The sequence below is a fragment of the Ipomoea nil genome, unplaced genomic scaffold, assembly GCF_001879475.1.
Source record: "Ipomoea nil cultivar Tokyo-kokei standard unplaced genomic scaffold, Asagao_1.1 scaffold0519, whole genome shotgun sequence".
NCBI lineage: Eukaryota > Viridiplantae > Streptophyta > Magnoliopsida > Solanales > Convolvulaceae > Ipomoea > Ipomoea nil.
The window spans coordinates 600565-616579 of NW_017616947.1; the positions used below are offsets into that span (position 1 = coordinate 600565).

The window sequence follows — 16015 nt, forward strand, 5'->3', positions numbered from 1 at the left end:
GAAACACAAGAAAGGCACACTCTCAAGGTAAAGGTAGGCTTAAGAAAAGTTACCTGCCGTCTCTTCCTCCACCAAACCCTCAGACTCGGCCTGAGACCGGCCCATCACGAACACTAAGAAAAGTTACCTGCCATCTCTTCCTCCACCAAACCCTCAGACTAGGCCTGAGACCAGCCCATCACGAACACTCGGCCCGAAGGCTTTGCTCAAGCTACACCTCGGCCAGCACTCCCTCCCGAGGATCCACTAGGTCTCGCACCACATGGCAAGGCTCTCTGATTAGCTTGGAGAGGGCACACGAAAGCTTTGTGACCTCTTTCCCCACACTTGAAGCATCGAAGCGCTTGTCCCTGGCAGTCCTTCCCAACATGATCCTTTCCACACTTCTTGCATCCAAAAGCCTTAGCTTGATCTCCAAGCTCTACTCGGGTTGATCCCTGAGGCAGAGTGGGTGCGGTTTTAGCTCGAAAGTCTTGTCTCGGCTTCTTGAAACTGTAGGACCCACTTCCTTCATTTCTTTTCTTGGCGAACTCAAAAGACCATCTGGTGAGCTGTCGTAGGCTCCCAAATTAAAACCTTACAAACGTAGTAGCGGGAGTAAGGATCGATCCCACGAGGAGTAACTAGTTTAACTTTTGTAATCAAATTAAAGGTGGGGGGGTTTGGAATATGATGAGAGTAAAGATTAAATAAAAGAGAATTTAAATAGACAAGAAATTCAAATGAACGAATAAAGCAATTATATATTCGAAACACTTATAAATAGAAAACCTTGGTTAGTAAAGATCCACCACCGGAGTTTAACACTGATAATTGATTAATAAAGTAATTAATATGAAATTGAATATTTGTCGTGAAATTATTTCATTTTCGTTTTCCCTTAGTTATAGGTAACTAAAGCACACGCGGTTTAATTACCCCTAACTACTAAATAACCTAAGACAAGCGCTATAGATTTAATTTAATAGCAGCAATAGGAACTAGGAAAACCGACAAACTAAATAACACAAACACAAGCGGTTGCATTTAACTTAGGAAAATATTCTACCCGAGTCCAATTATCACTAAGCCGTCAATAATTAAACCAGTTGCTACTGAATATTAGAATAATTTGTAGCACAACATTATCTAATATAGCAAATAATTATATCAAGTAAATAACTAGTAGGCCTCCCTAGCAATTAAATGATACAACTATTCAAATAACTTAGAAGAATATTTAATACCCAAATGCATAAAAATTATATAATAAAAATAAATAAATAATCTTACAGCATAATCAATTCTGGGGCTTCAATTCACTAAACCAAGCTAAAGAAATTAGCAATGAATGGACATTGATAACAGCTTTACAGAATAATCGAGAGGGGAAGAATGAACATTTTACAAAAAGAAACTCCTACTATTTATAGCATTCTAAAAATAAACCTAAACTATTTCCTATCACTCAATTTCCTACTTTTGTGCCGCACAACATAATCTTTCGACCCTTTTTGTAATAATGCCGTGAGAATAGCGCTTGTAATCGACGATCCTGAAGAAGCATTCAAATGTTAATTACTTTGTTTCTTTTGTCTTTTGCAATGAATTGGACCCACAAATATATAAAGTAATACTTAAAATATATTAAGATTCATAATATATATATATACTAGTCAGTACGTAATATATATATTAATGTATTCTATATATATATATTATATATATATATATATATATATATATATATATATATATATATATATATATATATATATAAAGAACTAATTATTAGATAATATTAAATAACCAATGCAAAATTATTATAACGATGTACTTAAAATATGAGTGTAAAAAATGCATATCAAATTCCCCCACACTAAAACATTTGCTTGTCCCCAAGCAAAAATATTATTTGCGAAGTAAATAAATAAAATCCCCAAAACTCATAACATATCATGAACAACAATCTGAAGCACCCTGCAATTAATAAGATAACACTCCTGTCTGAAAATTGAGAAAACTAAATAAGTAAGCCCTCACAGGAATATCACTCATCACTCAAGTGTTTGATGGGTATTAATTTCACTCAAGTTCATTCCTATAAAATTGCTCTACCATAGGCTTGCATATCTTCTCAATCACCACTACAAGAGTCATGCATGACATAAATCATAAGGACTTTCCACAGGTTGTAATGGGGCTAGGGTTAAAGTAGGGAATATTTAGGAAAGTAGCTTAAACAAAAGCTTTCAAACTAGAGGAGCAAATAAATACAAATAATCCAAGATACTTGCTCAACACCAAGTATAGAATGCTTCCTCAGTATTACCAGAATTTCCCCTTACTTCATTTATTTAGAAGTAACTCCACTCAAAATCAATTGCTGATTCTTTCTCATTTTCTCATAAATTTTCAGCAATATTTTTCTTTTTCAAACATATATTCTCCATTTTTCCATTTTTTCATTTTTTTCAATTTCCATATTTTTTTGGAATCATGAATTGTCTTCGTTTTCTTTTTCATAGAAGACCAGTGACAAATCGGCAATGAAGATACAACCCACCTCATTCTCCATCATATTAACATAAGAAAGTGACCTCCCCCACACTTCTTCCTCACAACCTCACGTAGATTACACGAATAATTCAAAATTTGCTCCACTAGTTATTCAGCTGGGTGAAGGCATTATTTTTAGATATAAAAGGCTTGTAATGTGGTTCAAAAAAAAAAGAAAAGAATGACCATAAAGCTCAAAGTGGTTAACAAGGGGAAATAAATCATAGGACAAATCGGTTAGTTGGCTAGTGAGGCTCAAGATCAAATAATGGCCTTAATCACACTTGAATCATGCATGGTCTAATTAGCTTTAAAAGAGAATCAAGGCAAGTTCTAGAGAAACAAAATTATGGAAGAAATCGCACAATAGAAAGAAAATAAGACCGAAGTGTCAGTCAATGGCTCAAAACACTCACAGGTTTATTGCTTACTTAATATAGCCACTACATATCAAACAAGAAATGCTAACAAACTAATCACAATTTGCCAAACTATTTATTCAATCATGTTATGAATTCCAAGAAGGGAAAAAATATATAAAAAAAAATTCAAAATAATACTTATTTTGCATAAAATACTAGTAAAATATTTTTTTGAAAATTATGAAATAAGAAAATACTAGTAAAATATTTTTTTGAAAATTATGAAATAAGAAAATAATTAATAATAAAACTAAATTCCCTCCCCCACACTTATTATCAACATTGTCCCCAATGTTGAATAAAAAAAAACACAGAAAAAGGGTTATTGAATGAGAAACGGGAATAAAAGAAAAAGAATGGAACAAATACACCTTAGGTTGCCTCCCAAGTAGCGCCTTTGTTTATCGTCGTTGGCTCGACTTATGATATTTCTTTAAATTTCCATCGTCTTTTTGAGTACCTTCGATGATTATGAATATTCAAAGAAACAGTCCCTTCATGCAGATTAGTACTCAAAGATGATTTATTATTTCTTTCTTTTTCATTCAAAGCAATTTCATCAAATGTAACAAAGTTCAAAGAATCAACAAAAATTGCAAAATTATCATCACTAGGAGATTTCATGGTGTCATAAATATTAAAAGTCACAAGTTTACCATTAGACTCCATAGTAAGCATACCACTATGAATATCAATTTTTGTTTTTGCAGTTTTTAAGAATGGCCTTCCTAACAAAATATGATTATTATTTTTCATATCAAGCACATAAAAATCAGCAGGAAAAACCAAGTTATCAACTTCAACAATCAAATCCTCAATCACACCCCTAGGATATGTAGTAGATCCATCAGCCAATTGAATTATTATACCAGATTTATTCAGGGGTCCAAGATTTAAAGAAGCATAAACAGAATATGGCATGACATTAATAGAAGCTCCTAAATCTAACATAGCATTTTCAAATTTCACCCCACTTATCATGCATGGAATAGTAAACATACCTGGGTCTTTGCACTTTTCAGGAAGATTGCTTTGACTAGCCATAGAGACATTCTCTTGCACTTTCACTTCCTCAATTCTTTCATTATTTCGTTTATTTTTCATAGTGCGTACCTCTTTTAGAAAATTTGCATAGCGAGGTACTTTTTCCATAGAATCTTGGGACTTCTCTTTATTGTTGGCAATGATTCTTGCACTTATTTCCTTATTCAAATCAACTTTCTTTTCGAGCGACATACTTTCAACATTAATTGCACTTACATTCTCTTTAGGATTAACAACTGTTTGAGAGGGTAGTTTCCCAGAACTCTGTGCTTCCAACCGACTAACCGTAGTTGCAAGTTGGCCCATTTGTCTTTCCAAGTTTTGAATACTAGCCTTTGTTTCTTGAATACTAGCTCTTGTCTCTTGTTGGAATAGTTGTGTTTCTTGTTGAAACTGCAAAGTGTTAGTAGCAAGAGATTTAACAATATCTTCTAGATTCGTACCTGAGCTAAAGTTTTGGGTCGGTTGTTGTCTTGAAGGAAATGGTTGTCTATACTGTTGAAAATTAGAACGATTCTGAACAAACTGGTTCCCTTGTGAGTTCCCATAACTAAGGTTTGGGTGATCCCTCCATCTAGGATTATATGTATTGGAGAACGGATCATACGTACCTTGAGGTTGTCCAGGAAAACCTCCAGCCATGTTAACTTGTTCAATAGGTTCTTCTTGAAGAGTTGGGCAGGAATCAGTTTGATGCCCAACTACCGAGCAAATTTCACATGCTTTTACAGTTTGCATATTGCCTACTGCTAATTGATGGACAAGAGTAGTTAAACCAGAAATTTGTTGTTCAAGAGCAGAAATATTTACCTCATTCACATGCTTAGATGGTTGGACTATTCTATTGCCAAACTGTTGAGAATTTGCAGCCATGTTCGCAATTAGAGTTCTTGCAGCGTCTGGTGTCTTGTCAACTAAAGCACCACCGCTTGCAGCATCAATCATGCTTCTATCCATTGGAAAAAGTCCTTCATAAAAGTACTGAATGAGTAATTGCTCACTAATTTGATGGTGTGGGCAGCTTGCACAAAGCATTTTGAAACGCTCCCAATATTCATATAATGACTCTCTATTGTTTTGCCTTATACCACAGATTTCCTTTCTAATGTTGGCCGCCCTTGAAGCTAGGAAATATTTTTCAAGAAATAGTGTCTTTAAGTTATTCCATGTGGTGATGCTTCCGGAAGGTAAATAATATAGCCAATCCTTCGCTGAATCTTTCAAAGAAAATCGGAAGGCTCTCAACTTGATTTGTTCTTCAGTAACCCCTGTGGGTTTCATACTTGAACACACCACATGGAATTCCTTCAAGTGCTTGTGAGGGTCTTCACCTGCAAGTCCATGAAAAGATGGCAAAAGATGAATTGATCCAGATTTTAATTCAAATTGGACATTAGCATCCAGAGCAGGGAAAGTGATGCATAAAGGTTGGTGATCTAAATTTGGTGCTCCAAGCTCTTTTAAAGTCCGATTTTGAGCCATGGGTTCCTCTTCTAAATTAGAATTGGTAGAATCGGTAGCCAAATCACTAAACTCCAATTTGCTCAAAGCTTGTTTCCTCCACCTGCGTACAGTTCTTTCAATTTCTGGATTGTATGGCATGACTTCTTTGTTAGCAGATCGAGTTATAGGCATAAACAAAAAGAAAATATATTGCAGCAATTATGTAAAAGTAACGAAAGAAAAGATTTTTTTAAAAAAAAAATTTTTGGGACAAATTAACGAGAAAAACAAATAAATAATTAAATAAACACAAAATAAATAAGAAAATTTCCCCGGCAACGGCGCCAAAATTTGGTGAGCTGTCGTAGGCTCCCAAATTAAAACCTTACAAACGTAGTAGCGGGAGTAAGGATCGATCCCACGAGGAGTAACTAGTTTAACTTTTGTAATCAAATTAAAGGTGGGGGGGTTTGGAATATGATGAGAGTAAAGATTAAATAAAAGAGAATTTAAATAGACAAGAAATTCAAATGAACGAATAAAGCAATTATATATTCGAAACACTTATAAATAGAAAACCTTGGTTAGTAAAGATCCACCACCGGAGTTTAACACTGATAATTGATTAATAAAGTAATTAATATGAAATTGAATATTTGTCGTGAAATTATTTCATTTTCGTTTTCCCTTAGTTATAGGTAACTAAAGCACACGCGGTTTAATTACCCCTAACTACTAAATAACCTAAGACAAGCGCTATAGATTTAATTTAATAGCAGCAATAGGAACTAGGAAAACCGACAAACTAAATAACACAAACACAAGCGGTTGCATTTAACTTAGGAAAATATTCTACCCGAGTCCAATTATCACTAAGCCGTCAATAATTAAACCAGTTGCTACTGAATATTAGAATAATTTGTAGCACAACATTATCTAATATAGCAAATAATTATATCAAGTAAATAACTAGTAGGCCTCCCTAGCAATTAAATGATACAACTATTCAAATAACTTAGAAGAATATTTAATACCCAAATGCATAAAAATTATATAATAAAAATAAATAAATAATCTTACAGCATAATCAATTCTGGGGCTTCAATTCACTAAACCAAGCTAAAGAAATTAGCAATGAATGGACATTGATAACAGCTTTACAGAATAATCGAGAGGGGAAGAATGAACATTTTACAAAAAGAAACTCCTACTATTTATAGCATTCTAAAAATAAACCTAAACTATTTCCTATCACTCAATTTCCTACTTTTGTGCCGCACAACATAATCTTTCGACCCTTTTTGTAATAATGCCGTGAGAATAGCGCTTGTAATCGACGATCCTGAAGAAGCATTCAAATGTTAATTACTTTGTTTCTTTTGTCTTTTGCAATGAATTGGACCCACAAATATATAAAGTAATACTTAAAATATATTAAGATTCATAATATATATATATACTAGTCAGTACGTAATATATATATTAATGTATTCTATATTATATATATATATATATATATATATATATATATATATAAAGAACTAATTATTAGATAATATTAAATAACCAATGCAAAATTATTATAAAGATGTACTTAAAATATGAGTGTAAAAAATGCATATCACCATCGCTGCAGCTGTTGCACACGATACAGATCGGCCACGCTCAGATAAGCTGTAACACCCCAGATTTTCAAGACTTTTAAAACTTATATAATAAAGATAGAATCTCATTAAATCCCAAATTACGATACAAAGAGTACGGGGTGCTATGCCACACCCGAGCTAGAGAACTCAGGTGCACAGGCTAAATTCTAAAACCTCAATCAGTATCAATACGAAATCATGGCACACAGGCCGAAAAGGGAAAACTATCTAAGCTACGCCTCAAGCTTCTAACGCGCTCCAGTGCTCTACTCGTCTGTGCATGAAAGCCAAATATATCTGTTCAGCGAGAGATGCTGGTAACCCACTCCAACGCGTTGAAATACAATACATATAGACATATATATAGATATATGAAAACCAATTTGAAGCATGAAGATATATCCTACGAGACTCTAGCTTTTAAAACAGGGATGGACTCAACAGATAGGGCTAAGCACAGACAGCAGTTATACCAAGCATATACAGTTTACAACAGGCAAGACAGGTAAGATAAGCAAAATTAATAATCATAATCCAACATATACGATTCCCAGTATAAAACCCATTGTCACATCCCCAAGGTACTCATAACAACAACTCATCCGTATCTCATCACATAGCACACTTTGTTGGCGCCACAGGACCAATCGCATACCCGTACATGAGGGTCAGCGCATATAGCTCTGACACGGCCCCGCAGCACCCTGCCCCGTATCGCAACACGGAGGGGTCGATCGCAACCGACCGATGAACCGCAGCTCATCATCGTTTGATCGCAACCAAACAGTGGACCGTAGCCCAAGAGTATGTCATATGACCGCAGCCATGAAATATGAACCGCAGCTCATGTAGAAACGTTTGATCGCAACCAAACGGTGGACCGCAGCCCAAGAGTGTAAATCTGACCGCAGCCAGCTTCTGAACCGCAGCTCAGGAATGACCAATCCGATCGCAACCGAATTGGGGTATCATGCACACATAACACATAGCAAGCACATGCAACCCACATTAACACATTGGGAAGGGGAGAAAACGTATAACAAAACCTATGCGTGATCCTTCACATACTAAGAATAATCCTAAGGGGTTCATACTTCATTCACCTAGGTCAACGGGATACCAATTCAACTAGCATGCAATATATAAGACTCATACAACCTACGAACGGTACCCGAAATATCAAAATAGACATAGGCACGATAGACGGAGTCCGTTGGGACACCACGGGGTTCGGGGGAACATCAAACAGGGAAGCCAAAATCCCAAATTGGGTACAAACCAGCGGGTAGCCGGTGGGTGAGGGGTCACCCGCCGGCGGCACTGTTCCGGGCAGCGGGTGCCCGGCGGGCAGCTGCCCGCTGTCGGTGTTTGCCCAAATAGGCCGCGGGTAGGTGGCGGGTCCCCTACCCCCCAATGACTCTTTTTCACCAAAAACGCTCCGGAAACCTTTGTGGAACCCGAAACCATGCTTAGACACTTTCAAACGCAATTGATAACACACGTGGACAATTAACGGATCAAAATCAAGAAACATATGGCAAATAACCTATCATGCTTTTCTAAAAATAATCAACACCCAATCATGCGAATTCCCACCCAATATACCAAGAATAATACCATACGAATTCCACGATATACCTAGGGTTCTAATTATTTTTAAATCAACAAGAACACAATTCATCTTCCAACATCAAGATTCGGTAGGAATATCATATAAATATCAAGAACCTCATATAATCATTAAGAACATCAAGAACACCATATAATTATCAAGAACGTCATATAATCATCAAGAACGTCATAATTATCAAGAACCTTTCATCATCAAGATCACCCATGGAATCATCCCACCAATCATCAATAATAATATCACAAATCATCAATACACAATAATATGGGGAAATCCTAAGAGGGGAATCATAGCTATGAAAATAGGTTTTGTTGAGACATGGGTTACCTCTTAGCCTTAATTGATTCCTTGGCTATGAAGGGTCTTTCTTTAAGCTTTCTCGTTTCTTGATTTCTCCTAGGGAATTCTTGAAATTCTTGGTGTGGTGGGAGTTCTAGGTGCCTCCTTATGTTCCCTATTTATATATCTAAGAGTCTTACTTAGGGTCTAATTACTATAGGTCTGCTAACTCTATTCCTTTTAGGACTAAGGATTGGGTTTAGGGATAAGGGCCCATGGACTATGGTGGGCCTCCCTAATTAATTGTTGTGATTTAATTCTTTCTCTTAGGTGATTAATTAAATGATTTAATTGGTTTTAGGGATCGTAACACGGGGTGTTACACTCTCCCCCCCTTACAAGGGGGCTTCATCCCCGAAGCCCGGTGTGTTAATCCATTCTTTCGCCCCTAGGCATCCCGCGTTTTGGCCTCCTTGTTAGGAATGTGGCCCCATGTTTTGCCTTAGCTGGGGTAGACTTGATTTCTGGTGGTGTTGTGATAGAAGGGTTTTGGGTCTACCTCGGTCTCCTACTCCTGAGCTGGACGCCCCGCGAGTGCCCAAGGTGGCCTCCATTGTTGCCACCCTCTGATCTAGTGCGTGTGTCGTACGGATCAAGGATGAGAACCCTTCCTCCATGATTTGGTTTTGCCGATTGAGCTGTGCGAGTATGCGTTCATTGATTGAGCCCTCGTTTTGCTCCCTTGGGTTCCCTCCTGATCGTGGTTGTACCGACGGGTTGGGTTCGTCATCCTCCTCCTGGTCCTCATTTCCCTCCAGGATTCCACAATCTTGCATTGCCCGTTTGAGCTTCTTGTTGGAGATGTCTAATTGGTCGACCAATTCTCTTCGTTCATCCTCGGGTTTTGGCAAATTTCTTCGAGGGTGAGGTAATGTCCTCCCTCGGTGTAGTAGATATCATTGCGGCGTAGGTTCTGGGCATTAAAGACCATGCCATTTGTGGTCTTGACCTCGGTGTGGCTTAGGTCCACCCCCTTTTTCTCTATGATCCAACTTAGGATCATCCCGTAGGGTAGGCTAAGTCGGTTGCTTGATTTGCAAAACTCCATGTGTTTTAGCATGAGGGCCGGCAGGTTGAACTTGATTTTGTGTTTCAAGAACTAGGCAAAGGTGCACTCTAAACTCCCCACGTCCTTGCTCTTATTGTTCGTGGGCAAGAGGCTATCGGTCACAATCATAACCAATATCTTTTGCTCCGCCGATAGCCACTTTCTATTAGGTCGTGTGGTCGAGGTGAATCCTTCCTCCTTCCTGAGTAGGTACCCGAGGTAGTCCTTGTACCCCGTATTTTGGGTATCAATCCACCCCTTTCGGTCGTAGTTTGACACACCCGTGGTGGTCAATTTCAAGAGCTTGGCCAAGCGGCCTTCGGAGTGTATTATTTCCTTGTCACGGACCTTGGTGGTGATTTCTAGCTTATCACCCCGTTTTGTGGCCACTAGATGTTGATAGAATTCCTTCACCAATTCGGGGTAGGTATCCCCCTTGATGGTGAGATACGTATCCAAAAGCCCTTGGTGGTTAAGCATATCAACCAATTCCGGAGAGAATTGGTCGGGTTCCAGGGCTTTACCTCCTATCACGGTGTAGCCGGCTTTGCTCCATTCCGGGGTACGGGTTCCGAGGGGTTTCTTCGGCATTTTGATGGTTGACACTTTTTCCGGCGACTTTTTTCCAGCGGGTCTCCGGCGTGATTTTTCGGCGAGCGGTTTTCCCCGTTGGCGAGGGCAGTGACGGCGAGCTGAGTTCAGGTGACGGCTCGGTGGGGGGGGTGACGGCGTTGGGTGGTGTGCGGCAGCGGGTAGCACCCAGGTGGGCGACGGGCGGTGGTTGGCATCGCGGTTTCCTCCGGCGGCAGCGGCGGGCACGACCTGGGCGGCCGGTCGTGGCTTGGTCGCTGGTGGCGGCGGTCTCGGGTTTCCGACGTCAAGGGAGGGCGGCGGTGTGTTTGTGGAAAGGGTGAATGAGAGAAAGTGGGGGGAAAGGAATAAGAAAAGGGTTTTTTATTTGGGGATTTTTGTGGGTTTAGGGACTTGTGGGGGTTTAAGGTGGGAGTGTTCCCTTGAGGTTTTAAGAAACACTCATAGCCTAGTGGTTAAGGCCTTAGTTTTGTAAGTGAGATGTCCAAGGTTCCATTCTTATTGGCAACACTAGGCTTTTCTTGGTGGTGTGGCTCTTGTCTTTTTCCCTCTTTCGTCTTCTAGTGATGTGAGGCTTGGTTTGTTGTATAATTTTTGGTTTCATGTAAGTAGGATCGAATTTCGATCTAATCTTTTATTTATAATAATTCCGAAGTAATTGCTAACTAAGTAGCTTTACTATGAAAGCGATTACAAGGAATTGCTGGTTTATCCTAGACAAAATTTGTCTTCTTGATTTTCCCCCGCGGGGTCTGTGTGGTCCTCGTCTTCTGGGGTTAGGTTCCCCTCCTCGGGGTTACTCTCGTTCCTGAGATCGGCTTGAGTGCGGCTCATGACGAATATTTTCCCGAGAGCACCGTAGTTCCCTTGGTGGGTGGTGCCTCCGTGTTGACCTGTGGTGGTGGGGCGTGGCCTTTGGGGTTGAGTGCACTGGAAGGCTTTGTGCCCTTCTTCTCCGCAGTTGAAGCATCGCCAGGGATTGCCCATGCAATCTTTCCCTCTATGGCTTTTGTTGCATTTTGGGCAAGGGAAGCTTCTTGGGTTTGCTTCATTGTTCCCTAGGGACGGTCTTTGGTTGGTCAGGTTGCTTGGTCTTGTGTTGGTGTTGTTCGTTGTTCTTTTTACCGGTGGTGCTCCCCCTCCGGTGTTCCTCTTTCATATCTGTTCCTGAACCCCGAGCTGGAGTAGTTGGATTCGATAGAGATTGGCAGCACTGGAGTAAGCCTCGTTGAGTGTCCGAGGTCTGCTTACCACTAGTGCTTTTCGGGCTTCGAAGTTGAGGCCCGAGACGAATCTTTCTATTTTGGTTACTTCGGTGGGGACTAGCTCTGGTGCGAAGCGTGCGAGTTCGAGGAATCGCTTGTGGTATTCCATGACAGTGGTTGTCCCTTGTTTTAGGTGGAGGAACTCTTCGTACATGGATGCTTTTACGTGTGTTGGGTAGAATCGTTCTCGTAGTCGTGTTTTGAGGTTTTCCCAGTTGAGCCCTGGTTCTTGTTAGTAAGCGGGACCCTCGTGGATCCACCAAAGATCGGCCTCGTGTCCGAAGTAGAACGAGGCTATCTCCACGCGACGTTCCTCTGGGCATTCCACTAACCCGAGAATTTTGTCGAGTGTCCGGATCCATTCCTCCAGGATTACGGGGTCCTCTTCTCCTGAGAACGTGGGTGGTCGATGATTTGAAACTTGTCGGGCGACGTCTGAGTTCGTGTTTGATGGAGGAGGCGCGGGCCTGTTTTTGCGAAGAGCTACGTCGCTTAGTGTCTGGGCGACTTGCGTTAGTTATTGGAGTGTTTGGGTCAGGGGGTCGTGTGTGGCGGGTTCTGGAGTCCTTGATTGTCTTCTGTTTGGCGCCATGCTGTCGTCTTTCTGGGCCAATGTTTATAAGAACGTTAGGTTAGCGCTCGGTGCTCTTCTTTCGATGTGATAAGCAGGGGAAAAAGTTGTCTTTAGATAGGGGGGAATAAAGTGAGGGGAGGTTATGTGTAGGTCTCACAATCTCACTGTGCGTCCTAAGATTTCCGAATCCTATGTCCCTAAGTACCTAAAGTTCAAGTCTATGTCCTAAGGTCTGTATTAATAGCCTTATCCTAGGGTCAAACTTAGGCTCTGATACCAACTGTAACACCCCAGATTTTTAAGACTTTTAAAACTTATATAATAAAGATAGAATCTCATTAAATCCCAAATTACGATACAAATAGTACGGGGTGCTATGCCACACCCGAGCTAGAGAACTCAGGTGCACAGGCTAAATTCTAAAACCTCAATCCGTATCAATACTAAATCATGGCACGCAGGCCGAAAAGGGAAAACTATCTAAGCTACGCCTCAAGCTTCTAACGCGCTCCAGTGCTCTACTCGTTTGTGCCTGAAAGCCAAATATATCTGTTCAGCGAGAGATGCTGGTAACCCACTCCAACGCGTTGAAATACAATACATATAGACATATATATCGATATACGAAAACCAATTTTAAGCATGACGATATATCCTACGAGACTCTAGCTTTTAAAACAGGGATCGACTCAACAGATAGGGCTAAGCACAGACAGCAGTTATACCAAGCATATACAGTTTACAACAGGCAAGACAGGTAAGATAAGCACAATTAATAATCATAATCCAACATATACGATTCCCAGTATAAAACCCATAGTCACATCCCCAAGGTACTCATAACAACAACTCATCCGTATCTCATCACATAGCACACTTTGTTGGCGCCACAGGACCAATCGCATACCCATACATGAGGGTCAGCGCATATAGCTCTGACACGGCCCCGCAGCACCCTGCCCCGTATCGCAACACGGAGGGGTCGATCGCAACCGATCGATGAACCGCAACTCATCATAGTTTGATCGCAACCAAACAGTGGACCGCAGCCCAAGAGTATGTCATCTGACCGTAGCCAGGAAATATGAACCGTAGCTCATGTAGAAACGTTTGATCGCAACCAAACGGTGGACCGCAGCCCAAGAGTGTAAATCTGACCGCAACCAGCTTCTGAACCGCAGCTCAGGAATGACCAATCCGATCGCAACCGAATTGGGGTATCATGCACACATAACACATAGCAAGCACATGCAACCCACATTAACACATTGGGAAGGGGGAGAAAACGTATAACAAAACCTATGCGTGATCCTTCACATACTAAGAATAATCCTAAGGGGTTCATACTTCTTTCACCTAGGTCAACGGGATACCAATTCAACTAGCATGCAATATATAAGACTCATAAAACCTACAAACGGTACCCAAAATATCAAACTAGACATAGGCACGATAGACGGAGTCCGTTGGGACACCACGAGGATCGGGGGAACATCAAACGGGGAAGCCAAAATCAGAAATTGGGTACAAACCAGCGGGTAGCCGGTGGGTGAGGGGTCACCCGCCGGCGGCACTGTTCCGGGCAGCGGGTGCCCGGCGGGCAGCTGCCCGCAGCCGGCGTTTGCCCAAATAGGCCGCGGGTAGGTGGCGGGTCCCCTACCACCCACTGACTCTTTTTCACCAAAAACGCTCCGGGAACCTTTGTGGAACCCGAAACCATGCTTAGACACTTTCAAACGCAATTGATAACACACGTGGACAATTAACGGATCAAAATCAAGAAACATATGGCACATAACCTATCATGCTTTTCTAAACATAATCAACACCCAATCATGCGAATTCCCACCCAATATACCAAGAATAATACCATACGAATTCCACGATATACCTAGGGTTCTAATTATTTTTAAATCAACAAGAACACAATTCATTTTCCAAAATCAAGATTCGGTAGGAATATCTTATAAATATCAAGAACCTCATATAATCATTAAGAACATCAAGAACACCATATAATTATCAAGAACGTCATATAATCATCAAGAACGTCATAATTATCAAGAACCTTTCATCATTAAGATCACCCATGGAATCATCCCACCAATCATCAATAATAATATCACAAATCATCAATACACAATAATATGGGGAAATCCTAAGAGGGGAATCATAGCTATGAAAATAGGTTTTGTTGAGACATGGGTTACCTCTTAGCCTTAATTGATTCCTTGGCTATGAAGGGTCTTTCTTTAAGCTTTCTCGTTTCTTGATTTCTCCTAGGGAATTCTTGGAATTCTTGGTGTGGTGAGAGATTATTGTGGTGGGAGTTCTAGGTGCCTCTTTATGTTCCCTATTTATATATCTAAGAGTCTTACTTAGGGTCTAATTACTATAGGTCTGCTAACTCAATTCCTTCTAGGACTAAGGATTGGGTTTAGGGATAAGGGCCCATGGACTATGGTGGGCCTCCCTAATTAATTGTTGTGATTTAATTCTTTCTCTTAGGTGATTAATTAAATGATTTAATTGGTTTTAGGGATCGTAACACGGGGTGTTACATAAGCCTCCTTCAGAGATCTAGGCTTGCTCACAGTTAACACCTTCTGGGCTTCATAGTTGAGGCCTGCCACGAACTTCTCCACATTTTCTAGCTCGATGGGGACCAACATCCTAGCAAAACAGGCAAGCTCCAAGAAGCGCTTGTGGTATTCCACCACAGATGACGAGCCCTGCTGGAGATGTAAGAACTCCTCGTACATGGCGGCTCGGATGTGCGATGGATAAAACCTCTCCCTCATCCTGTCCTTCAAGGCTGACCAGTCGAAGTCGGGCTCTTCTTGATACGCGGGGCCCTCGTGTACCCACCAGAGATCATCCTCGTGACTGAAGTATAAAGAGGCCAGCTGCACTCTGCGATCTTCGGGGCAGCCCAAAACGGTGAAGATCTTATCAAGGGAACGGATCCACTCCTCGAGTATCACTGGATCCTCCTCTCCGGCGAACACTGGTGGCCTATATCCCGAGACTAAATGCCCCACATCCCGATTCCCGGCAGGCTGCGGCGGAGGAGCAGAATGGTTGTTGTGTAGAAGGGCTTCACTCAAGGCCTGCATCGTTTCCGTCAGATGTTGCAAGTTCTGAGCCAACTGCTCGTTGGCCGGCATCTCGGGCGTACGGGCGCGATGGTGAGGCGAGGCCATGAAGAAACTTATACAGAAACAACAGGGTTACAGTAGGCACAAACAAACAACGCACCCTTACCTGGCGCTAACTACAGGAACGCTAAGCTAAGCAAAATCAACAAAGCAAACAGAACAAATAGTAAACAACACACAGCTCAGCACGCGTCCTAGAAGTCCTAAGTCCTAAACACTTAGGTACTTAAAGGCCATCTTATGGTCTCAAACCACACAACTCCTTAAATTCCAAATCCTAACATCCTAGGCTCAAACCTAGGCTCTGATACCAACTG

At 40.9% G+C, this 16015-nt stretch overlaps 1 protein-coding gene across 1 annotated transcript; it reads right to left on the minus strand.

The window, feature by feature from the left end:
• Window positions 1-206: 206 nt before the first annotated feature.
• Window positions 207-15707, minus strand: LOC109174022. The gene is made up of 2 exons (XM_019323315.1): window positions 15102-15707; window positions 207-551 (listed from the first exon to the last, which is right to left on the minus strand). Exons 1-2 carry the CDS (start codon window positions 15705-15707, stop codon window positions 207-209), a joined length of 951 nt encoding a protein of 316 aa, XP_019178860.1.
• Window positions 15708-16015: the final 308 nt, after the last annotated feature.